At 44.9% G+C, this 26,576-nt stretch overlaps 1 protein-coding gene across 1 annotated transcript in view; it reads right to left on the bottom strand.

Moving 5' to 3' along the window:
• Nucleotides 1-357: 357 nt before the first annotated feature.
• The window catches only part of MYBBP1A (MYB binding protein 1a), a 61,306-nt gene continuing 35,087 nt past the window's right edge, over nt 358-26,576 (bottom strand). Inside the window, exons 24-27 of the mRNA XM_050909101.1 lie at nt 16,090-16,203; nt 4,310-4,411; nt 3,005-3,129; nt 358-1,012 (exon numbers count right to left, since the gene is read on the bottom strand). Of these exons, the coding sequence (XP_050765058.1) occupies nt 478-1,012; nt 3,005-3,129; nt 4,310-4,411; nt 16,090-16,203 (876 nt within the window). The 3' untranslated portion in view covers nt 358-477. The remainder of the gene's footprint in view (nt 1,013-3,004; nt 3,130-4,309; nt 4,412-16,089; nt 16,204-26,576) is intronic.

Raw genomic sequence — 26,576 nt, 5'->3', positions numbered from 1 at the left:
CCCAGGCATTTAAAAGGCAGCATCTCCCAGACTGGAAAAGCTGTGAGTACTGCTGGGCCTGCGCAGGACAGAAATGTGCCTTCAGGGGTTACTTCTGAACCTCCCACAGGACTTGACCGCACGACTCAGGTGTGCTGGCACACCTACCGCAACTCTCCAAGAAATCCAAACAAGCCTCTCACTTCTGCCTTGGGAAATCGTGGAGACAGGAGTCTGTGCTCCCAAGCACAGGCTGTTTGGCACTGCCAGAGAAGAGAGAGTGGGCATCTACCAGAGCCTGGAGGGTATGTGACCTCCTGAAGCTCCCTGTGCTCTAGGCTGAACCCTCCACACAAGTCAGACCCGCAGCTTTAGAGCTCAGCATCATGGAAGGTTTATTTAAAGTCATGGAGGACATAAAAACTATAGTTATAAAAGATATTAAAACAGTCCTCTGAGCCATGCTAGCCATGCCAGGTCTGGGTGAGTCCATGGAGTTTACTCCTGTGGCACTGGAGTTTTTTCCTCTTTTCTTTTCTTCTTGGCTTTGCCCTGCTTCTGCTGGTCGGCTTTGCCCTGCTTCTGCTGGGTCTCCTGGCTGACACCCCCCTTGGTTTTCTTTGCAGCTGGAACCTGCTCAGCTTCATTGCCTGCATCACCTTTTCTTTTTCTGTTCATTTTCTTCTTCTTCTTCTTCTTCTTGTCAGCCACAGCATCTCCTTCATTAACAGCTTCCTCCCCACTGCCCACCATTGCCACTCCATTCTCCCTGGCCCCTCTGTTCTGATTCTTGTGTTTGCTGCTACCGGGCACGAGGCCTTTCTTCTGCTTGGGGGTTTCTGTTCCCAGGGGCTGCTCCTCTGGGGCTGCTGGTTCTCCATCTTCACTAGTTACTGGTGCTACCCCATTCTCCTGGACGCCTTTCTTGCGATTCTTGCGTTTCTTGGTCTCTGGCAGGAAGCCTTTCTTCTTCCGCTTAAGCGGCTCTGCTTCTTGCACAGGCTTATTGGCTGTCTTCTCTTTCTTGGGCTTCCTGCAGAGAGAACACCACAAATCAAGAGCAACTTAGTTTACAGCCAGGGAGCAGTGTGATCCATGCTACAGGCAGTCCACGAACAGGCAGAAGCACAAGAAAGGTGCAGGAAACACAGGCATGCTGCGAGGATGAGCATTATCCCTGGAGGTGGTCCTCAGTCTGCACAGGGACTGGTTAAAAGAACAGCGGGAGCCGGACCAGGACTCAAGAAGGCACACGGAGACTTGAGGAAGAATCCCCATTCCACAGACCAGATAACGCTGGACTTACCACCTTCTCGAGCGCACCCACCTATGGGCCCGTGCAAGGCTACTGAGACACTGTCTGTCCAAGGTGACAGCCCCAGCAAGGCCTTCCCTGTGCTAACAATCCCAAGAGGTCTTCCAGTAAGAACCCCCAACTGACCATTCCAGTCTTATCTAGGCAGCCTTTGCACGCATGCAAGACAGCCTCTGCTGCTGCTGTTCTCTGACAGAGTCCGTCAGCAACTTCACCACCACCCAGTCTATGCTGCTCTGCACCAGCTCAGTCCCCAGACAGGAGTCCTGAAAAGGAACCAGGCTCCAATTCCATGGCCTGGTTTTCAATGTGAAGCTTTTTGGAGAGTTTTTCAAGCTGCGTCTCTTCAGGGTGGAAAAATGCTATCCTGACAACCTGATGTTAGCCCTTGCCTCTCAGCACTTCCACCAGGATCCTGTGCACAAACCACACCTGCTGTAGGCTTGTTCCAACTCACCTGCACAAAGATCTCTGCGTGTCACAGCAAGATGGCACCAACAGTGATAGCAGGCTGCACCCCTGAACCCCAATCCCTTCCTCAGACAGCAAGCACAAGCTCAGCGTTACCTACCTCATCAATCTTCCTCCTAGCTGCAGTCTCTACTAGCTCCTAAACCAGGCCTTATCATTGTGCCAGCCCTGGCAGCACGATGCCAAGGGACCTGTGTGAGACTGGAAAAGGGCCCGGAGCTGTGTCACAGGGCTGGGTGAGGCCACTGTGCCCTCCAAGCCTGTTCAAGGCATTAGCAGGGGCCACAACAACAGCTTCATCTGCCTTGTATGATCCCTCCCTGCCTGTGAGCCCTCTCACAGCGAGCCACATGCAAGCATTTCCCTCGGAGCCTCTTTCTGGGCTGAGATACCACAGACCAGGCCACCCACACACTGGGACCGCAGCTCCCAGTCATGAGCAGAGCACCCAGCATTCCCTAATGCTGTGTGTCTCACTAAATACTGCCAGCAGCAAGGGGAAACAAAAGTTCTGATTGCAAGCTATTGATAGAAAGGAGGAAAAGATCCTACGCTTTTTTTTTGCCCTGGAGCAAAAGTCAAATCCAGCTGCCATTTAACACAGGAGCACTAAAGCATAAACACTGAATGCTCCCCAGCTTTCAGAGCTGCAAGGCAACCACTCCAAGCATCAGGCTGGGGATCCAGACACTAAGGAGCCCAAAAATCACTGGAGAGGACTGAAGGTCCTGGCGTGCACCCTCTGGTATCCAGTCACTTCCCAGGACAGCTACGCATTCCCTCCAGCCTCACATTTGCAGAATCAATCCATAGTGATGCGGGTAGGAGCTCAGTGACTCATCCTAGCCTAGAAATTCCTCTGCGACTTTGGCGATGGCTCTTAAACCAGGCTACCACTTGGGACTGCTGAAAGCAGGCACTGTATCCTTGGGTGATCAGCCGTCTTACCTCTACTGGCAAGACATGATCAGATATCAGACATGCCTTACAATCCTTTCCCATCAAGGACCAATCCTAAGCATGTAAGCACCTGGAACAATGAGCCTAGCATTGTTCCAAACAAGCAAAACAAGTGTTTCAACCTCACCAGCCCAGAAGCTCCATTTAACTCAAACTCCAGCCTGAGCTCAGTGCCTTGACTTCCTTTCTCTTCCTACTTCCCCACATCAGTGAAGACAAGTAGGACAGGCAGTCAGTCCCCCAGGCAAGCCAAGAAGCCAGAGTGCCAAGCATACATACGTATAATTCAGCCAGCGCATGACGTTCCAGTAGAGAGAGTCGAGACGTGCCGAATTCCCCATGCCTTCTGGCTGGTTCAGAGCTACCAGCACTTTGTCCAGCTCCGTCAACTTCACACGCAGCTTCTGCAAGAGGCAAGTACAAACAGACAATCTGCAGAGTGAACGCAGAAGGGGCACTCACAGCAGCAGGGCACAGGCCATCCTCAGGATAAGACTATGGCAGGAATAACCAATCCTGCCTGACTTCTCCAAGCCGCTGCCCTGAGACCATTTGCAATACCACTTCAATTTGGGGGCAAAAATTGGTGAGTCACACCACGCCATCAGGTACAGGGTTTGCTTGAAAACTCGGTCTCTAGCATGAGAGGCATGAGTCTAACAGCTAGAATTGTACTGGCATAAAAGGGACTGAAAGGTCCTTTGGTCCTCTTTCCTTTTCAGTCCGTGGCTGGGAGCAGGGGGAAGATGACACATGACTATGTACCTATCTAAAAGAAAAGCAGCAGCATTTTCAGTCTGGTTTCTAAAGGACGCAATCATGCTGCCTCTGGCTGCCTCTACAGCTTCCGTAACCCACTGGATAATTTCAGTAAAACCAGACAGAACAGGGTGTCTCAAAGGCTATTCAGTTCTTACCAGAGCCTTGGAAATAATCTCTCTCCTCCACCCACTTTCCTATTAGGTCTTCACAAAGAAACAGGCTGTGGCGTGAGCTCAGGGCTTATCAGTAGGAAACTGGGCTTCAGCAGTTCTGCTGCTTGTGGTATTTTGCTCCAGTAAATAAGACCATGCTGGAGACTTATTCTGTCACCTATAGGAAAATCTTCTCATGTTCAAAAAAGCCATTTTTCATTAGGGAAAACAAAGCCCCAGAACAAAGCTTCACTCTCGCTCACAAAGCTTCTGAGTAAGTCTCAGTTTCTGGAAACTAAAATCTCTGGAGTTCCGTGGAGGGGACAGAACAATCATCTGGGACAAAACCCAGCTCACCCTCACTGTACCCCAGGCTGTATTTCTGCTGATAAGAAAGAAGATGCCACATGTGTTTGCAGAACACTGCACAATCCTTCAACAAGCACTTGGAGATCAGCTCACAAGAGCTATGGATCACCGCTTCAGACATGAGGGCTTTTCTGTCCTCAAATCCAGCTAGGCATTCCCTCCAAGGGTACCTTCAGTAAGAAATGAGGTGGGATGTAGCGATGGAGCAGCCACAAGGTAAAATCCAAGCATGACATTTAAAAGAGGCCTTGGTGGTATTCAGAAGTACAGCCATTTGCCACACATCAGGTCACAGACTCACCTGCTCCGTCACAGTTTTGAGGAGGAAGTTCAACAGCTCCAAGCTCTTGGCAACTTTCTCTCTGTCAGCCTTCAGGATACACTTGCCAACCATTTTCAAACTCTGCAAATTAAATGGGGAGATGAAGCATGCATTACATGGGGGGGGCGGGGGGGAAATCACTCTTCTCAGGAGAAAGCAGAAAATGAGTAATGATTGGCAGGATTAACCTGTCACCAAAATGACTCTGGAACACAAAACCCACCAAACTCTGAAAATGCTCCAGGAGGGCACATGGTGGAAGCTGCTGATGCCCAGGTTAATTAAGAAACAACTGGACAAAATAAGAGCAAGCATATCACAAAGGCACAACCCTGCTGCTCTCCCTAGTTTCTAAGCTAAAGCACAACTGGCGACATGTTGCTGCCTCCTGGAGAAAAAGAGGAAAGACAATATCCGCCCCTGCCCTGGCAAGGCCAGGAGGCTGCCAGACAACAGCCTCACCTGAGGGACAACAGCTACTCGGCTGCAGAAGCTGGGATTTACATGTAAAATGCTAATGTAAAAATCCATTAACACTTACGCCTAGGAAATCCCAGTTGCCAGCACTGGAACAGCGCTTGTCAATCAAGCTTAAATTCACTGAAATGACTGAGAGAAAAATCTCATCTTTTTGTGTTCCCTTTATGTGCTGCAGGGTTTCTGAGACACTGAAAGGTGATTAGAGGAAAATCACTCCAAAGATAGGTCAAATAAAAGCCAGAGTTATTTACAAGTGGAGAAGGGCAGAAAATAGCCATAAAAAGGCAGCTGGATCAAAGAGGCGGCCCAATGGCTCAGGGGTACTGATCCTCTGCCTGCAGCTGGTCCTCGCAGCCCCGCTTACATGGTAGTTTTCTTCCCCACTATATTTCTGTGTGGATGCATACACCACAGCAAGCCCTACAGCTTGCATGGATTACACTAATATGAGAGAGGATTTGCAGGGACAAGCTTATTGGAGACAGTGGCGTGCCCCATCACAGCCTATTTCTCTAGAGCAAGCTGCACTTGCAGCCAAGCCTGCCTTTGCTTTGAATTTGAACACACCAACTCCGTCAACGGGTCCACCCCAACAGGTCCACCCCAGGCTCAGCATCCTCGGTTCCTCAGGCAACACGCATCGCTGATAAGTCACTGCACCAAACCTGTACCCAGCGGTGGAAGGTCATAGTTCTCCAGGAGATGCAATCTCACCCATTAGACCATCTATTGCTTTTGCTCCATTCAGACTGGAAGTAATTTTAAGGACTCTGAGCAAACTGTTCTCCATCTATATCAGCATAAAGCTGGCAAATAAAGTACAAATCCTTGCAGACACTGAGATGTAAGAAATTTATTCCCCAAAGCAAGCTCTTTCAGTAACGACGCCCACAACAGAAAAATAATGATGGCCATCAAGAGCGTAAGGAACAGCTTTAGCAGAAAAAGTGGGGAGACCCGATAACATATCTGCACGAACAGCAGCCTTCAAGTAGAATTATTTACTATCTGTACAGGACTCCACACCCTGGGAGTATTTTTTTTCAATAATAAAGATACAGTTATTTCCTGACCTGGATGGTCCACTCAAGCCCTGTATTAGAAAGCCACCATTGTTCTGCTTGCTGGAATTCATGCCGCAACTTCATCTGACTATCAATAACTTGCTAATTACTCTCTCCTGATACAGATAGCTGCACTGCAACTCTATTCCAGAGCTGTCATTAACCTACAAGGTCATACAATTCAGCAGCTCTAAAGTCCCTCAGGTAAAATGACAAACAAATATAGGGCGTGTGATTTAAAAGAAAAAAGTATTCACATGTAGGATATAACACTCCATGGGCCATGCACACTCCATTTATTAGGCTTACCACAATTAATAATAATCATCATCAAATCAATAACAAAAACAAAACAGCCTGATTTGCATAAAAATTTTCTTTGCAATTTGAAGAACAAGATACTGCCAGGCTAACAGTCATCACTTGTGCTTAAAGTAGCTTTCAGAGAGGCTATTAAGTTGATATCCCTGTTTTGCTAAGTTGCATACAAGTTCACAGTGAGAGAAAATCAGTATGGATTGTCAGCTCTTCAGGACAAGAGGAATCAGGGCAGTACTGTGAGAAGGAGCCACAGTGAAGTCAACTGTCATTTCACCTTTTTAATATACAAACATTTTAGAATTAAGAAGGTGTTAAAAATAAATTGCATTTTCTCTTCACTGTAGACGAGTGATGTAGATGACTGCATTTAAATTGTGCTGGCTTGATTCTGTCTCTTCTTCCTGCCATCCCTACTTCCCAGAATTGCCCTGATGCTTTGAAGGGCTTGAAACAAATCCTACTGAAGTCAACAGAAAAGTCCTATAGCTCTCAACAACGCCTGAGGGGCTGATTTTCAGACGTCTGCAAACAGTTTTAAGTGCTTGGGCAACTGGGACCTGCATCTAGTTTGGGGTGCCCAACCAAATTCATGTAGACCTGCAGAACAAAAAGGGTGGCTTGCCCAGCTGGAGATGGAAGATATCACTGGTGTAGCAACATCAGTGCTGTAAGATTAAGCATCTATATTAAAAGCAGTGTTTTGCATGAGTCTAGAAACACAAGCACAGTTCCACCAGCATAAACAGCCAGAAGCAATCCAGTACAATTTAGGTGCTCTGCAAACAAATAGCTACCTACTGAAATGGATCACTTTTAAACAGCTCTCAAAGACCTGAAAGGAACAAGGAAAAGGGTGGGGGTGGGTGGAGAAGCCAAAGGAGCAGCAAAGAAGCAGCAGATAATTCATTCCCACAGAATGCACAATTTTCTCTAGTCCAGAAGCAGAATGGATTGGCTTTCAGGAAGCTGGATTCAGATAAAGCCTTACTATTTCTCAATATGTGTCTTTTCCCTTTCCCTTCTGCTACAAAGGGTGTAAAAGAAATTTACTCCAAAGAGCACAAAAATGCCAGCACCTTTGTATGTGGTATGGTTGAGACAGTCAAGCTTCCTTAAAGACTTGAGTCCAATTCCTGCTCAGCTCAGTGTCACTTATTATCCTGATCTCATCACCACTCAGAGGACTGCCCCATTACGCATTCCATGAGATGGTATCTTCTGTCAAGCATTGCTTCACCCTTGTCCTCCCATAGCCCGGAGTGTATAGAGTGGAGCGTTTGCTTCCATGGGATTTGCGTTAGCATATGACATCAATACAAACATGCTGCGCTCTGGTTACTAAAAGAAGCTGACTTTGCGCTGGGGCTGCTGGCAAGCCTTGGGGAACTGCTCCTAAGGAATGAAATCCCAAGTCTCTTCAATGGGAACTGGGTCCAAACCTCAAAAGCAGCTTTCCCAAGTATTTGTCATAACTTCTTGCTACGTAAGGTACCGACCATTGTCTGTACGTTGTGGGTTCGCAAAGCAGATTGCTTTGGTCTGCTCCCTCACTCAGCTATCCGAAAGATGAAATTAGCACTGCCACCCCAATTGCATAGGTCAATCATTTTACAGACCTACCATGATTTCACTTGGGGAATGTATAAAATACAATCATAAAATTAAAGCAAAAGCTATTATGTAACAGATGGCAAACTGCAACACATGGCAAATATGCCTTAAAAAGAATAGTATTTCAGTCATCTGCAGCATCCTTAGGAGAGCCTCAAACACTGATTAGATCACAAAAGACTTGCACAAGGTTGGCAAGTATCTCCATTTTACATAGCAAGACTGAGGCACAAAGCAGGAGTTTTGCTTCCAGCTATGCTACAGGTCAGTGGTGGAGGGTTAAGAGAAGACCCAGAAGAACTTGACTAACCACCCGTTCTGTGATTCTCTGCCATGTGCTGTTCACAAAGGTATCCAACTCTCCCTTCCCCTGCCCTCTGAAAGCATTACCAACCTGAGTCACATAACCCAATCACTCAACACGACAAGCAGAGAGACCACGTGACTTACACTCAACAGCTATGCTTGCATCCCTTGCTGATAATGTTGTTTTTCTCCCATTTTCTGCTCTTCTTACTCTGCTCCTTCAGTAACAGCCAGTCCCACTTTACAGGGAATCTCAGTTCCAGTTATAGCTCAGTAATACCTGTGGCTGTTAATCATGCCTGTACATCTGAGCTGTCAGCAGATCTGGGCAGGTCATTTTCCAAAAGGAAAAAATATGGAGGCAGTTTTCACAGCTGGAACTCCCATCTCATCTCAAGCCAATACAGCAATACAGTTCCTGCCTCACCCTACGTGGATTCAGCTGGCAGAGATGGTTTTGTCTTGTTATGTCAAACACGCTACTTCCAAAAGCGTGCTTCTGGCTGTTTCTGGTGGAGGGCACTCCTGGACCCAAGGTTCTCTGCTTCTAGGATTTCTACAAGGAGAACAGCACACCCCCAGCATCTTATCAATTAGTGTTTTCTCTTATATTCCTAATTCCTGTATCACACATGGAGGTATCCCAACTACTGCAGGATCCAACCTTCGTTCCATCTCTCATTGCACTTCACAGCATTCCTTCATCTTCACAAAGTATAAAACAAGTTTGTTAGAGCACAGGAGGTGAATACCTGCAGTAATTCAGTCATACAAGTAGGACAGAGGGCTAGCAGCTAGTTAACCACACAGCTCCATGCCTCAGTTTCCCAGGTAGGATTTTAGTCTAAGTCCAAGACTCCCCTGAAACCTGCCATACAGCAAAAGCGGTGCATGTGCATCTAGAGCCACTGCCCAACTTTCCCTGCAGGGGAGATGGCAATATGCTGTTATATGGAGTCAGGGAATGTTTCTGGAAATCTCCACATTCACACCCGCCTGCAATCTCAGCCTGCCTGCACCTCTGCCCCTTTCACAGGTACCACAGTGGGAGACACACTCAGCCCAGACTTATAAGACACAGCAGTATCTCAAGGGTGCAGAGGAGTGTTCTGCTACCAATGAGCACGTTTCCTAGCTGGAAGTTTGAACACCATTTAATATTTATGCATTCCCAGCACGTCCTTCAGCCTATTTCATTGTTCAAAACAAACAGCCCTTCCCCTCCGTGGGATCAGCCTGACAGATCCATCACTGCTCCGTGAGCTGGAGAAGCCCAGCCAACTTGCATTCTTTCCGCACGCTGTGCTATCTCCATCCTTCCCCCTCCTCCCCCATAACAGAATTGATGCTGATGGATAAATGTGCAGATTCATGGCTGAATACAGTGCCAAGTGCCTTCCGCAAAACACATACCTCCACCCACCCTGCACGACCTTACACCCCCTGGCACAGCCCAAGGTTGCTAAGGTAAACTCTCTTCTCCAGCAGCAAATAGTTCAGCAAAATTTCCACCCTACTGAACGTCCACAGTCACGACGAGAAAGCGCTTAAGAGGTCTGATCTCAGTACGCTGGCTGCTTTCACACTGACTGTGAAAGCTAAAGCTTTGCCCCAGCTCCATGCTGCATGCAGGGTCCCAGAGCAAAGACACAACCTGGCATTTTGCTGCCGTTGTGGCTCAGGTCCCTACAGTGGAGTCACACCCAGAAGGGCCCCAGCAAGTGGGTTTGGGGCCCTACGAGTGCATGCCCATTACCTGAGCCAAAGCACAAGATTTCCCATGTCAACATACAGGTAAGCTGAGAGGTTTGGGAGGGGCACAGCCTTCCTCTGCTATTTAGAGGCTAATAACAAACTGACAACCAAATGAAGTATTTCAGTATTCTGTATGCTCATAGCTCCTGTTATTATCCAATGTAAGCACCCTCGCCTCACCTGTAATTATTCTCACATTTCTCCTGAGAGGTAAGAGGTAAGCCAGCATCATTCCCTCCATTACACAGAGGCTCAGAGAGGCCAAGTAACATGACTGAGTCACGCAGACCATGACAGAGCCAGGAATCAACTCTGAGCTTCCCAAAACCCAGACAAGCCACCCCCAAATACTTCCTGTCATGACAATATTCACTATACAACAGAAGAACCCAAGCTAGAACTTAGGGCTAAATCATGGAAGACAAAGAAGGGAGGAGGGAAGAGTATGCTTCTTCACACCAGTTTCCGTCTATCCACAGAGCCAGATCCATTTCCAACTCCATGCACACAAGGCACACAAGCACACAAGGAGAGGTTCTCACACCACCCACCTGAACAGCACAGCAGCTGCTGCCGCCGAGAGCACTGAAAGGGGGAAAAAGAAGCACTGACGGGGGAAAAAAAAGCACTGACAGTCCCTCCTCCCTCCGTTCTCTCTCACCAAGTTTCTGAAGACTGAAAGTATAAACGTTCAAAACTTTTTTCCTTGCATCTCTAGCAGAAACAAGTCATCAAGAAATGCTCACAAAGGGAAGGGAACCACCAAGTTTCTGCCTGTCCTTGACCGAGAGAGAGGGAAGGTAGGGGACTAAGCAGACCCACATGCTGAAGGGTATAAGTAAAGGGCATTTTTTTGCAATGTTTATTTTGGCTGTTATTCGAGGGAGGAGCCCAAAAATCCAGAAGCCATTCTCACAGAAAATGTCAATACTTTCCCAAGTTTAAAGATCTGATTTTTTTTTTTTTCCATAGACCATATGAAAATGCAGCAGGGAAAAATCCTACAGGACAGCTGAGGCAACAGAAGAGAATGAATTCTCCACAGAGACATCCAGTATTCTGAAAGCACGTCAAAGATATCAGTTAAATCGCTACTGGCCTCATTTTACAAGCTAAGAGGCTGAGAAAGGTCAATGAATTAAGAATTTATAAAGACGGACAGATAAAAGTTCAGGCAATCTTCAAGAAAAAAATTGAAGAATGGCTTTTTTAGAGATTTGATGAAGTCACTGTTAATAATTTATCTCCCTACAAATTGAGACACCAATAATCAAATGTGATGCCCTTCAGAAATGAAGGGCATGTCTACACTGGAAGGCTATATAGTATATCCCTCTCTCCCCTCCCCATTCTGAGCGGCTCCAGCTAGTTATTTTAAATCCCTAGCTGAACAACACAATAGCAACAAAACCCTCTAATGCCATACAATAAAAGTCTTCAGAGAGCATACAGTAACTTTCAAATGATATGAGTCTTGGAAAAGAGGTCTTGGGTTATCTATACCATCCCTTGCACAGGCCATGTAATCCCCTGTCTGTCTACATTCATGCCTTTCTATAGAAACACGGTTGCCTGCCCAGTCCAACTCTACGTAACCACCTAAGTGGAAGGAGGCATCATATGCGTCTCATTAGGATTATGTGTATATTTATCTGAAAGTCTCCAATACTGGTGACCTGGAATGCTTTGGTCTTGCACTGAACTTAGGTATCAGATTCTGTGAGTATTTTTACATTCCAGGATGCTTTGATCCTATTTTGGTTTCAAAAAGCCAACCTGAACACTATCTGCTCTGCCCGTCTCTTATGACATTGACAAAATAAGCAAAGGAAAAAATAGTAAATTTGGGCCCTTCCTATGATGTACTTACTGCAGAAGACGGACAAAGGAAACCCTCAGGAAACTGCTGTGTACAAGCCAGAGAAAGCAGTTTTAACAACAGTTTTCTGAGGGCTGTTTTGAAGTTGCTCAGCTGTGAAAATATATGTTTTCTGGAATACTCCTCAAAATCCTCTCCCACTTCTCCCTGACTTTCACATCGTAACTGGGAGTTGCGGCATAAGTTGGGAGTTACACAAAGCACCTCAGTTCAGGAGGGCAAGCCAGTGCCTGGGAAAGAGATGACATAAAAAGGTAATGAAACTTTGTATTCAGATCCTGGAGCTTCCTGCCCCAAATCTGTCAGTGAGTTACTAAAAAGTTGGCAGGGCTTCAAGATCACTCTAAAGCCAAGACAGCAATTTTGTAACGTATCAGAAAGAAAACAGAAATATATCTAACAAGGGGAACAAACACCAAAAAGTTCCCACAATGACAACTAGGAAAGCTGAAAGACCAAATCGACAGGTGCTTGATAGAGTCAAAAAGACAGCGTGAGCCCTAGCAGCAACCCCAGAGATCCCTCGCCAAAACTGCGCGACGGTTTCCTGCATGAAATGGGGAACTTGTGCCTCTCAGGTTCTGCCACTAGCCTCATTGCATGACTCCGGGCAGTCTGAACTCACAACCGCCAGCATCCTCCTTAGATAACATGGGGACAGAGATTGCTATCCAACACGCTGGGCAGTTCTGAAGCCAAGTTAAGAAACACTCAGATTGTCCATGCACAAAGAGGGTCTCTGGGATGTCTCAAGAGACCCAAGTTTGATTCTTGGCTCAGCTCCCAGCCAAGCACGTCATCTGTAAAACAGGGTGAACGACTTTAGTAAAACTAAATACATTAGCTCTTGGGCTTCTGCAAAATGCTTTCTTCATTACATCAACAACTCACTGCTTTGAATTTCCTTTGTAAAGTGCTTTGAGACCTACCAAGAAAAGAACAAAGCTCTCAAGGAGGAAGAAGTCTCTGTCAGATGCTCTAACATCTCAGGTGAGCTCTGTCACTTACAACATGAAGCAACTCTTTATTTCTTTATACTGTAAACACAACCGAGTGGTCTAGACACCCAACATTAGAATAAACTTGAACTGTAGCAAGGTTCTGCTTTGTGTAAAGTAACTATTTAGGACTTGGGAGGCCAAAACCGTGCCAGAGCTATTTCTCTGCTTCCTTACCTTTGCAGTCCCAGGGCTTGTGGACAAGGCTTTCTGCCCAGGTGACCCATCATAATAAGCCAAGAGCACCAACAGCAAGCAGGGCTCTCACAAGAACAAGTCATCTCCAAAGTACCCGCCAGGATATCAAGACTTCCCTCGCTGACAGTAAGGAGATGGCAAACGTGAATCCCTCATGACTGTGATATGTGTTTTATAAGCATGCTTAAACATTTTGGGAACAAATAAGGTCAAGTTAGCTTATGTAAGCACAAGAGCCATTGCCTCGCAGCAGCCGGAGCTGCTATTTCAGGAAGCTGTCTCTTCATTTAAAGTTCCCGGCCATTCATTCTCCCTCATCTGCCTCTTAGTTTTACATGCATAATTCAATGATATCCAAGACTGGAGTTTTCTTACATTGCTTCTTTCCCAGTTCCAGCACATATCACTGCCTAAAACCATCCCAGGCTCCCTGCTCCTCACCAAGTGATCTGCAGGTATGCAATGCAATCACTGAGGCAAGACATGAGGATGAGAAAGCAGACACCAGGAGATAGCATCCTCTCCTCTCTCACAGCCTTACACCTGCAATGGCAATCCTGCACTTCAAGAGCTACGAGCCCCATAGCTGCAAATCTGACCAAGGACACAGAGAGCATAGCAAAGCCTTCAGGTGACAGCTTCCTTGTGAACAATACTGCTGCTTGAATTACAAGCGTACATCAGTATAGTCAAAGAGTTGGCCCTCTCAGGTTATTTCAGACTTCTCCCTGGGTCAAAGAAAGGTATAAAATTCTGCATTAATTTTTTCCTCTTAAAACAGCTATTTGTGAGGGATGGTGGCAGGAATGGCCAATGACAGCAAATGCAGACCTTTCAACCAGAGGCAGGACAACAGAACTTCATCATTTTCCACAGCATCATGAATTACAGCTCTCAGTCCAGGTTCTCATGGGTAAGCACTCACACGCCAACATCTGCCTACTTACATACCCAACTCCGAAATCATGGCTGACCTGGAATGGCCCGCTGAAACGTCTCAGATGAAAAGGGACAAGACTGAGCTGCAGGAGAAACTCTCAGTAAGGAGAGGCATGTGTGGACATCAGGGACAGAAAGGCCTATCGTTTAGCCCAAGCTCTTGCCTGACACAGTCCAAGAGAACTCACCCCATAATTTCAACATCAAGCCCATAACTTCCACCCAACCTGCAGTTTCTCTTTCAGTCAAGCACACAATCTCCACCTGGCGATTCAGAGCTAATAAACTCTTCAGCAAGTTATTTTAATGGTGGATTACTCTCTTTGACAAATACTACTTTCTGCAGGTTATAAATTTGCTCAGTTTCCAGCCTCTGACTTCTGCTACGAGTCATTTTTTACTATCTCCAGAAGAGATCAGTCATGATATGAGTACTGTTCTACTACACCCATAAAGCCACTGCATGTTTTTACAGCTATTACTCAGATAAGTGAGCATTTCTGCGCCACCAAAAAGACACAGAATACCTTTTGCAGCTTTAGAAAGTTTTGCAGCACAAGTGTCAGCCTTTGGCTATGAATCAAAACTATTATATGGAATATAAAGTCGTTGATCCCTCCTAATTACAGCAACATTTAAAGACACGCAGCTGCCCCAGCTCCAAGGAGCCATACCAGCACTGTGTTAGTGCAAGGGGGGAGCAGGAGGAAGGGAGGCAAAACCCAATACATATATGTCCGCCAACAGAGCATTCTGTAAAATTATTATGTCGGGGCTTTTTCAGGCCAAAAAGAGAACTAGCACCTATATGCCACTGCCAGCTAATAGCATGGGAGGCCTCCTGCCCGCAGGGTATACCTTGGACAGCCCAAACAAACTGACAATATTTCCCAGGAATTTTTCTTTAAAAACAGATGACCACAGAAATGAGAAGCACTGAGGAAGCTTTGGTAGCAAAGCTCATTAAAATACTGGATGGGTTGCAAGTTGCTAAACTTTCCCTGACAAGAACAACATAAAGGTATTGTAAATGTTTGTGGTTTCCCAGTGAATCACCGAGTCCTGCAGGTATTCAGCTGCTAGAGAGGAACATGGAGATGACCGGGTTGGAAGGAGTGGCATGTTTTATGTAGCTGGAAAATAAAATCATACCTCACTCCACCCATTGGATTCCTGAGGTAACCATTAAATAAAAGCTATTTAACGAAACCCAGGATTACCTGCTTCCTCAAGAATTATAAACAGCACCTCTGAATTCCTTGATTTAAACTTGCTTAGATTTTGTCCCTCCTTGACAAAAGAAAACAGAGCTAATCATTCTGTTCCAATATGGTAAATTATAGAATGGCCTAAATTACCATGCAACCAGCATTTGAAGAAGTAAGTAAAGAATGAAAGCTACACTTAGAAAGAGGTCAATACTACAGTTACGTAGGAACACCAAGACTGGAATCTCCCATGTCATCAAGTTAGTCACCACACCATAACATTCATTTGGCTGCTTGGTTCTCCCCACGTCAATCCACAAGATATATTTGAATGGTATTTGCTTCTTCAGTCTCCTGTCCCACAGATCACCTCCTACATAATAGCTGCACCCAAAAACTGTCTTCGGGTACAATCCACACTTGCCACTGAATCAGGAGCCCTGCAATTTCTGTCACTGTTTTTTCTGTACAAATTATTTTCCAATGTATTTTAAGGTTTCCCTGATAAACAATATTAGCAAGGGAGTCTGATCCAGAAGGCCTGCAACGCACCAGGAGTCAGAAGTCTAGTGCACCTCAGCTCTATCTCTTTGGCCCTGAAGTTCATTCAAATACAGAACTTCCATTACATTTTCTGAAATTAAGTAAATGTTCACAACACCTTTCAATTCAAAACTTATTTTTTAAAACCACCTTAAACTGATCTGTATGAGTGTATTCCCTAAAACTCGAGCTCTGTCTCTTGGATCCATACACAAGCACCGCTGAGCTGTACCAGGCACATTTCTTGCACTCTGTGAAAATACATCTAAACAGTGGTGTTACAAGAATGCTGTAATCCTGGTGGACACTACTCAGACCTGGTGCAAACAAGCACAACCCCCCTAAGATCTGTTAAGGCGAGCACAGCTGCAGACTCCAGCTGAGAACAAGCACCACACTAGTAAAAGCAGCACCCATTAGGTGCTATCTATACGTTTAACATGTTGAAGCTTGTTACCTCTGTCACTTGGCTGATGCTTTCTCTGATCAATTGCTCCCACTCCTCCTCTGTCATGAAGAGCTTCAGTTCACGAAGTAGCAGAACCTTGTGGAGAAGCAAACAGGCCTGGGCCTGAAAGAGAAAGGGGAGAGGAGACATGAAACTCCACACTTTCTAGGGAAGGTGCTAGCAATGCAAATACCCCGCTGAAGCAAACAGCTAAGCACACCATCCAGGGAATACCACGTTACAGATGCTGCATATCCTCACCAATACGTATGTTGCTCTGTTAGAAAACATTCTCTGGATCCTAAGAGAGTCACTCCTCAGGAGACAGGGTGGTGGGTTTTGGTTGAATGCACATACTTAAAAGAGAAGGTCAAAGGGGAGGGGAAGGATCATGCCACTTCCAGATTTAGGCATTAATATCCAAAATATGCTTTAGTAGCTGCTCTGAGTGCATCACTTGCAGTCTCCGAAAGTCTTCAGGCAGCCCTTCGTGTGACTGTACCCTTTACCATGCCCTGATGAATGCAGTAGGCACAAATAAACAAAAATAAAAGCCAGCAGGTTAGCAAATGCTTCGTTTCAAAGAAACCCTAGATGGAAACTGCTGTTCAGAGCAGCACTCAGCCTTGCCCTGGAGTCAAACTTGCTCATTAAGCCTCTATGTTAACACAGCAATGAAAAGAATAGCCACTAGAAAACCAACAGTAATCTGCAATCTTCTTACAAGTCCTTTTCTACTCCAGAATTCCTATTTTAAGGCTTTCTTAGGTACAAGAAAAAAGCAGCAATGGACAAAAGCAAATGATAGAAATGCACAGAATATACTAATGAGGATTAGTGCAAATAGTTTAGAGGATTTAAAGGGAAATTTTTGGTAGCAGCATGGAGTTAGTGAGCAAATTCTACCCACATATAAAGAAAAAATGTTGCCTCTAGCTGTCAGCACACAGACCGAAACTGATGCAGGTACAAATACCAAAAATCATTGGGAATTACATCAAGAGTTAATCTCATCCAAAGAAAGCAAGGGCTGCCGTTTTCTAACCACACATTGCAACTGAACCCACCCTACAGAAAACAACTGAGCAGAGTTTGTAAAAACTCCTCATCAAAGACACCATTGAGATCAAAAGTCTAAGAGGCCTCAAAAAAAAATGCAGCCTGGTGATACCCATCCTGGCCTCCAGATACCTCTTGGGTCCAAAGGACGCAACCTGGAAAACATGTAGCAGGAGGCTAAAAACTGGCCATATGGTACCCACACTTCTACTGGAGCATTTTTAGGGAACTATTTACTGAAGAATTCAAAGTGAGGGAAGAGAAGAAATCCTTGGACCTCCTGAAAGCAATAAGACCATCCAAAGTTGCAGGCAGTCAAACAGACCACCTCAAGCTGAAGGAGGTCTGTGTTTCCTATATAACATACTCAGGCTTCTGGGAGGGACAGGACACTGAACACAGGCCCCCACCGGATAATTCCAGCACTTGTATTTGTGTTACAACAGAGTAATGTCACACATCTATGTAAGCTTACCTCCAGTTTGCACCAGTATGGCCAACAAAGAGAATTATCCAAATAGAGCGAGCTTTCACTCACAAACAGAAATTCTGTTCTTTACTCGAGGGAGAAAATGCGGCAGGGAACCAACAAGACTACGTCAAAAGATTTACGTTGATTTAATGAGAGAGAGCACCCTAATGTCATATTCAAGGCAGGCAAGCTTACATATTCCTTGTAATTATGGGGAGGCTGTGTCTTACAGAACAAATTATGGCATGTCTGCACGCATGTACCAAATGTAGTGGAAAGTCACTTCAGTGCAATTATAAAGAGAACGTGACCCTCAGAGTAGATGAAAGGTCATAATTCACTCTGAAAGGCTCAGGCAGGGTCATAAACCTCAAGGCACCGTCTCTTCTTTGACAATTACAGAAGCATTCATACTGCAAGTGGGTGCAAGCACAGAGAAGGGTCCTGTTAAGCTATCCTGAGAGTACCTCAGGACTACAGACTTACTCAAGAGGCGAACAGAGGACCAGAGGCAACAGTGACAAGGGCCTGCTCAGGAATTGTACCAGTCAGCAGTGGATGGGAACACTGCAAGCCAATGAGGAAAAGAACTGGAAAGAAATCAAAGCCATCCAAAGGAACAAGGAGCTCTGGAGACCTGAGACTCAAATGCTGGACTGATGGAACAGACCCTGAATGGGACCTAGTCCTCAGTAAGCACTAAGCTTGAAAATGACTTTAAAAGAAAGGAAAAAAACCCACTGAACATTCTCTTCTCTGTGTCATAAATGAGGAAGTCAAAACACCCAGTCATCTGAGAATCCTGGCTGGTGCTATCATTCTTTAGTAATTTTGTCACACTCATAGCTTTCACACCTCCAGCCTGTATATTAGATTCAAGCAAAGAGAAAATACGTTTTGAGTTTCATGTAATTAAAACATTGCTATTGCTGTACTCAAGACAATCCTGTGTTTCCTGATTGTTTTTTAACCCAATGATAATTTAGTACTAAGCATGATCAACTTTTCTCTTTTGAAAGAATAAGAATAAAATAAAAGATTTACTTGCTGGTTGAAATAAAATTTGGCTTAAGAACACCTCAGTCAGAGAGCAAACGTGACACTAATAATTACAAGGTCTTCAGTGCCCAGTACCATGCTATGCTGTAGTTTAAGGTTATTATATTCATCACAGAGTCAGTGACTCTTCTATTCCTAGAGCTAGTTATTAACACATAGCTCTCATATAGCCTATTTTTCCAGAGCAAACTGCACAGTTAAATAGCGAAAGTTAAACCACAGGGAGAGGAACTGATGTCAGCAGAGTCAGCCAGAAAAATCAGGGGCAGAAACAAAACTAAAACCCAGTTCTTCAATTCCAGTCCAAGGGTAAACCCAATAAGAAACAGCACTTCCCACTCCTCCGGCTGATGCCATCCCATCTCAGCAAGTTCAAACCAAAACAGGAGGGGCACCAAGTTTCTTCTTTAGAAAGAGGTGCAACCATCACATCTCGCTCACAGCATCCATCAGCATGTGAAAAAGGATCCTGGATGTCATCAGAAGATTGCTTAACAAGTAAATGTACTCAGAGAAAACAATCTAGCAACCATGACCACAAAACTGCCACTGTCAGGGCTGAGAAATGTCAAACCACTGGCTGGAAGGGCATGAAACAGCTCCCCATAGAATAGTCCCTGGCAGGATTTGCAAAAAAGATTTTAAACACTCAAAGAGGAATCGCTTTCATGACCTCCAGGAGCTGCACCAGGTAACATATGCTTTATCACCTAATATAAGAGGGGCTAAGAGTATGAGCACTTTGCAAAAGTAAGGAAAGACCCAAACTTGAGTCAGATCTCTAGGAACCATTTCCTTGAGGTCACAAAGAAACAGCGCTCTCTTTGTAGTTCATTTTCCTTGTTTTATCTTCTCAAATAAATGGCCACAATGCAGCTGAAAGTAGACACGTTAGAGGTGTGAACATCTCCGCATTTGGAAGTGAATGTTCATCTCCCCCTCGCACCTGCTTTAGAGGGCTAGTCAGAGTTCCCAGATCCCACAAGCCATCTTACTTGCCCATCTTGACACATCACACTAGCTTGATTTTTGGGAGCCCAGACACTCAATGTTTTTCATAAAAACAGCCTCAAAAAAACCGAGGCTACTCAGAGGATTTTTCAAGCCATTTCCTGGAGTGAGGCTCTTCCCATTGCTAGCCACTTCTGAAAACACACACCACTACCATTTGGTGGTGCTCCTGTGACAATACTCACAATCCAAAAAGATCCTTTAGAAATAAAAAATAGTCACAAAATCTACCTATTTTCTTTTCTGTGAAACAGAGGTTCTAGTGTGTGTGCGCATGCATGCAAGAAAATACATGTGTGCAAGAAAATTGCATGAATGCAAGCATGCAAGATGTTTTCATTCACACACATTTAAGAAACATACAAAGCAGCATTTTACAAGCTCGTGCTCAAAGACGCAAGCCCTCTCCTTGCTGAGCAGTAGAGAAAAGAAACAGTAGAAAAAAGAAACTTTCCCAAAGCACACATCGCCTGTCTGATTCCTGTCTACTTTCTTACAGCTTCCTCAGAAGCAGCTGGGACCTGTTCACCAGAGGAGGCACTGACCTTACACAACCAACCCATTCCTACTTCCTCACCAAGACTTTTGAAGTGCAAGGCCACACATGGAACACCTTAGGAGAAGCCAAGCCACCCCAGCTAGTGCAAATCTTTTGCATCAGAACACTATCAACCCCCATAATTTCTCACAGTCCATCATTTACCCTTACCATGTTCACAATGTGTCTTTCATACATCATACAGGGACCAGCTGCACATTCTACCATCACATCACAGACCAGCAGCAATTCGAAGTTTGGAAAGTACTCCCACAAAATTCAGCACAGCCCTGGAGCTCAACAACTACTTAGTTCTGTCCCTCTCCCTCCTGCCCTCCCCAGCATCACTGGTATTTTGGAATGTCTTACAAGCATTTGGCAATTTTGGAGGCTGCCAGAAGAATACTGTTCCCAAGAATATCATAGAGGATTCTCTGCATTTTCTCAGTGCCAAGTCAAGCCTGCTGTGTTCATGACAGCCCTACGAGAGAGCCAAGTATTATCAACACTTCGCAAATGGACAAAAATAGCAGAAGACCCAAGAGTCCCAGCTACCAAACGCCAGTCCAGTTCAGAAGAGAAAGTTGTCGTCCCCCCATATGCACAATTGTTGAAATGAGAATGTGTGAGAATAGTTAGAAGCAGTTGACAGCCACATTAGAGCTTTTTATTAAGGGCGGAGGAGAATGCTGCAGCCCATCCTGTGCCCTAGGAGCCACCCAGTTGCCCAATCAAAACATTTTCTCCTTAATGTCAGTTTTTAAAAAGAAAGACCATAAAATAGTACAAAAATAAATAAAAGTGAAGTCTATTCAAGCAAGGATAGTAGATACATATATACACTCCCACGTATATCTATCAACCATATGACTAAATGAGGTAGAAACGCTCATTATCAGTCCATGTGGGAGAAGAGAACAAACGGTAACTAACTGCAGTGCTGACCCTGTGATTTTTCTGCCAGCTTTGTTTATTTCTTTCTTATCTACAATGATTACACAAAATGCCATTCAGTATAAACGGTCAAGATTTCTTTCTGAAATAGTAAATGTGCTCACTGCAGTAACCGAGATGTGCTGGTAATTCCCAGATGGGCTCACCTACCTTATTTAGATGCTAAAAAGGAGTGCAAGCTGGCAGGGTTGCTGGGTTATACAACCTACCTTTACCCTTCGCAGTAAAGGACAAGACATGCAGCCTGACTATTAAAAATGGCAAGCAACGGATTAACCCCTACCAATTCAGCCACTGTTTTCTTATTGAAAGCAAATATCTAGCACAGGCATAGTAGCCATGTAGGTCAGAACAGCAGCTCTCCCCAGTCACCATCCAGGTGACTCAGCACCCAGGTGAGCTGGATGGAGGGGAATAGATCAAGATGTCTTTTAACCACTGCAGTTGTGAAAGAAAAGCCAAAACCAAATAAGCCTTTGCAATGATGTAGAGATTCTGTGTGCAATGGTGAAGAGATGAAGGCATGACCTAAATTCAGGGTTGTTTTTCAAAGGAAAGCACACTGTTAATAGGAAGACACTTGTTTCTGACGCAAAAAGAAACGCTTTTCTCAGTCCCAAGTGTTTTAGGAGGCTGGCTGGAGGTGGCTTTGCAAGCAAGTGAAAAAAGATACCACACAGACACACTCCTGTGAGAAAAGACTTTGAAATCAGCAGTCACCCACTGCCACCATCAGAGGAGCAAGAAACTGAAGATATGCCCACACTGCAACATGCCAAACACCAAGTCTGAGTTTTCACACAGCCATTTTGTCAGATGATTGCAAAGCAGCTTGCACGCCACATCTGATTAATCCTTCCAAATTCCCTTATGGCATTTGCAGATTACAGGAACGAGGCAGTAAGTTTAACTGGCTTGCCTGAAGCACATGGCAGGACAGAAACGTCTCATTAGGTCTGACCCAGGACAGTAGTTGAGCTACATCAGACCTCCTTGCACATTGTAACAGAAGCAGTAGGAAGTTTAAATGCTTACCAAAGACATCAAGATGGACTTTCCCCACCTTATGCCTATCATTTTTGCATCATGGACAGAGTTTTATCAACATGAAGCATGTCACCAGTGTGGCAAGAGCTTCTTTTTCCCGTTATATGTATAATACATGTATTAAAAGAAAACATTACCTGGAAAATTACAAGTTTGTGCAACTCTAATATATTTTCAGAACTGAAGAAGCATCAGGAGCTTTAGTGCTATCATCATTTCACTGCTCTTGGAAGTCCAGGAGACAAAAATATACAGGTGGTATCACACCACAGAGGCTACTGGTATTTCAGAGCACTGATGTCTCCCTTCTGGCATACACTCTACAGCAGCAAAGCTACAGCATAACCTGACCTGCCAGCACATCTGATTTGGTGCCAGCACACGTTATAAAACAGCAGCTCTCAGTATGTAATCCTCAGCATTAAGACTATTCTACAACCATAGGGATATGGCAAAAAATAATTGCACTTCTAGAAATTCTCACCTACCAAGCCCTTTGAGACTACAATCACATGAATCACATACTGCATTCGTGACAAATGCTACCAGGAAAGCTGGGGTAAAAGAACATATGCCAAGAATATGGGAAATTCTAAATAAGCTTTCTTTGAATTCTAAGAAATAGTCAAACTATGAAATAAATTCCTCAGCTATCTGCAATTTGTTACATGTTTAAAACCGCCCCCCTACCCCAAACCCACAGCAAGCTCCAGCTTACATGACTATTGGTTATAGGAGAATAACCTGTCATTTATTACTACAGGGCAGGATATCCAGAGCACCACAGCAAAAGTCTCTTCCAATTACTGTCAAAGCTTTTGTAAAAAGAAAACAAACAGCACGCAAATCCACGAAGCAAGTGCCAATCTATCCCCATTTCTGCTCCCACAGTTAAACTACTCTATTTTTACGTTTACATTGGGTGTGGGATGGAGAGAAAGGCTCCAACAGAGCAGTCTTGAGTTTCAGGGCTTGCTTTTCATTTCTCTACCACATTTGTTTCATACATTTGAGCATTTCTGAGCCTGTAAGCTACAAGCCTGTTTGACAATGGTTTGGCAGGCAGAGTCCAAGTTAGGAACAGCCTAGAAGCTTATTCAAAAGGACAAATTATGAGAGGAAAAGGAGAATAAGGGCCACAACAATGGTGCTCCCTGTTCCATACAGCAAATTCACAGCAGGCTCTTCAGAAGCAACGGCAGTTCAATGTATGCTATATATATGCAAGTTTCCTAACCTTCCTTGACACATTATAATCAGAACTATAAAAGACTGAGCACTCCAACACTGCGGGCAAGACAGTCTTCTTGGCTGAGAACTGTCATGACAATATTTAACAGAGGACTTAAACTTGTGACTAACTTAAAACTCTGCAGTTTCACACAGCCTGTTAACCTCAACAGGACCAAGCTGCAAATTCTCTGGGGGAGGCGAGAAGGAGGAAAAAAAAAGGATTCTTTCCGAAGTCAAGGACAAACGAAAAATTAGCCTTCAAGATCCTTAACAAGTATCCTCACTGAACAAGCATCAAATGCCAGTTATTTACTTAAAACATACAAAACTTATTTGAAGGCTTTAGATGTAAAAAGTGAAAACCAGAGGTGATTGAGAAACATCTGCCATATCAATTTACCTCAATCCACAAGCTGTAACTGCAGTATTTCTCACATGGCACATGCACACACACATTCCATATATGTTTCAAATTCAAGGGGAAGGGAGGATAAGGCAAGCCTTTTCTTAAGCCTGGCTGTGGCTTAAGAAAACTATTTTTCAGAACAGAAACTAATTTTTAACTTTCTAACCACTGCTGAAACAAGGCACACACAAGCAGTGGAGGCAAGATTCTCATTTAGCAGCTACCTAAAAGGTTTCAGAGTGGAAAGTGCTAGCGCCTTCTGGGCTCAGCAGGACTGTTATGACAACATGGCTGGCATGTTTGGTTATGCAGAACTGCCCAGGCCACGACACCTGAGCATCTCCATAACTATTTCATGGTTTAAAAAATATGCTGCCAATGCTCCAAGGCAGCATCATAAATTAGACATCTACTTTTACCCCAAGTTTACCCTGTTGTCCCCTCTGATTAAGGGACCCAGGGAGTGCCTTTCCTGCACCCTGTTCCTGGCTGCCTCCTCTGTCCTGCCTGGCCCAGAGACATTGCCAGGCTAAAGCGGAGCTTGAAGCCCCGCTATGCACCACGCTGCAGCAGCCAGTATGAGAAAGCCTGCTGTGCAGAGCTCCTGTCTGCAGGGCCTGTTGCACACAGGGACATGGGCTAAACAGGCCTGCGTGACAGCACTGCCAGAGCGCGGTGCCTAGGCTGTGTGGCTGGCTCTCAGCAGGAAAGCCGTGTGATCCGTCACTAGACAGACTCCTGGTGCCTGCAAGCAGAGTCAGAGAGAACTCATGCTGGCCCAGGAAAGACGATGAAAATCTCTTCTGCATGATCACCTGGCTCAGGAGCTGAATTCAATATTTCCTGCTACAATCTAGTGTCTTCAGACTAATCAATCGGCTTTTTCAAGACATTCCCTCAGCCAGCCTTGACAAGGTCCAATATTGTTGTCTGAAGCAGGCAGAACGTGAGCAGGATACAATTTGGCCAGCACCGAAGTTGTCCTACCAGATGCCAGTTTCCAAGTCTGCAAATTTGCCCTCCTGCCTCCAGGAACAGACAAGGCACAATAATGCAGGAGAAGTAAACGCTGACCAGAAACCCCCACCCATCAAGCACTACCCCCTGCTCCCACACCTTCCCTGTGCACCAAACACCACACTCTGGGCCAGAAAGGGGTTTCCTCTTAGCCCTCCCTCAGTCTGGCCTTGCCAAAAAAACCACCAAATAGGAGATTTACGAGCCCAGGAACAAAATTCTCCTTGCCAAGAAGTGAGCAAAACAAATGATATTTTACAGCTTAAATTAAGTTCCTGCGACAAATGGATGAGAAAAATTCTGCAAGGCTAGTTAATTACAACATGTAAAACGTTTAAGTGACACCTAAATCACATTTTACAACTTTGGATGAGAAAGGCAATCTTACTCAGTGTACTCCCACCAAACATCCTAGGTCATCAAGCTCTTACAATTCTCAGTGTTTTAGAATGCACTGCACTGCAACCCAGTTTCATGCAAAGTTGATTGTTCCTGTTCTTCCTTCCTAGTAAAAAAGCAGATCTCCACAGATACAGCAGGATGCTTTCCATCCAGGAACCTTTAAACAACTCACAACAGCTTGCATATTAGCACTTTGAAAATAATTGTCACACATGAGACATTTTGCTCATCTGATCATGTAGATGATCTGTTTAGGCCTTCTTGAGTGCAAAAAATTATCAATGAACTCTGTTGGGTTTGTGGGGTTTTTATGTTAACTTTGATTTCTAAACCTCTGAAACAGCCAACATCCCTCTCTCTAGCTAGTTTCCAAACAAGCTAAACAGTAGTTTGCAAACATAAAGGTTTGTGTGTCCCCTTAAGCTGTTGGAACACATGACCCTAGTAACTCCTAGTGCAAGCTGACTTCCCAGTCACTATCTCAGCAATGGAAAAAATGGAAAAGCAGTCACCTGCTCATCACCTGCTAGGGAGCAGGTGAATTGGGTCTCTCACCTCCATGAGAGAGGCTCAACACCAATAACTCAGGGATGGTGGAAATCTCTTGCTAAAATGCCTGCAAGTAGGGGAAAACCAAATACACAGGATGTGGTGCTACACTCAGATCTTGGTCCCCGCTTCGGAAGCTCTGCTTTTGGATTTGAGGTTTCACTACCTTGCTTACCGAAAAAGAACAAAGCTCCCTGGAAGACAGCAATTGAGACAAAGCTGACTGTGAAGAAATCTCCATCTTTCTACCCCTCCTGCTGACTCCCCTCTTCTCTTTATTTTTATTATCCTTCATAAACCTCTTCACTCATGGCTCAGATGTCCTGCTTTAAGCAGCAGCAATGAGAAGTTAAGAAATCTATACAATTCTACTACTATTCCCAAGGCTCTGAACAGCAGCTGTCGCATCGATCAGATGGGCTGTTAACTTCATTCTGCTGCTACTGAGTACTTGCCTATACTACAGAAAGTTTTATCACATTAGCTACGCTGGCACATCCTCCTCCTCCACAACATGAAAACAGCTATTGCAAGACACAAGCACTTAAACCACCACCGCTCAATCTGGCTGCAAATGTGGAATGAGCTACACCCCACAGCAACCACCCTTATATAATGCAGCTGCACCTACACGAGTTATGTCAGCCTTAGCCCTACAGGTAAAAATAGTCATTGCCTTCACTGACAAAGTCACACCAGTATGGTTTTTTTAAATGTACTTGAGCCAGCAGAAAACCCAGGGCTAGCAG

This window comes from Gymnogyps californianus, chromosome 20 (genome assembly GCF_018139145.2).
Source record: "Gymnogyps californianus isolate 813 chromosome 20, ASM1813914v2, whole genome shotgun sequence".
Classification (NCBI taxonomy): domain Eukaryota; kingdom Metazoa; phylum Chordata; class Aves; order Accipitriformes; family Cathartidae; genus Gymnogyps; species Gymnogyps californianus.
The sequence above is the reverse complement of the archived record's forward strand: the minus strand, read 5'-3'. Positions and strand labels throughout refer to the sequence as shown.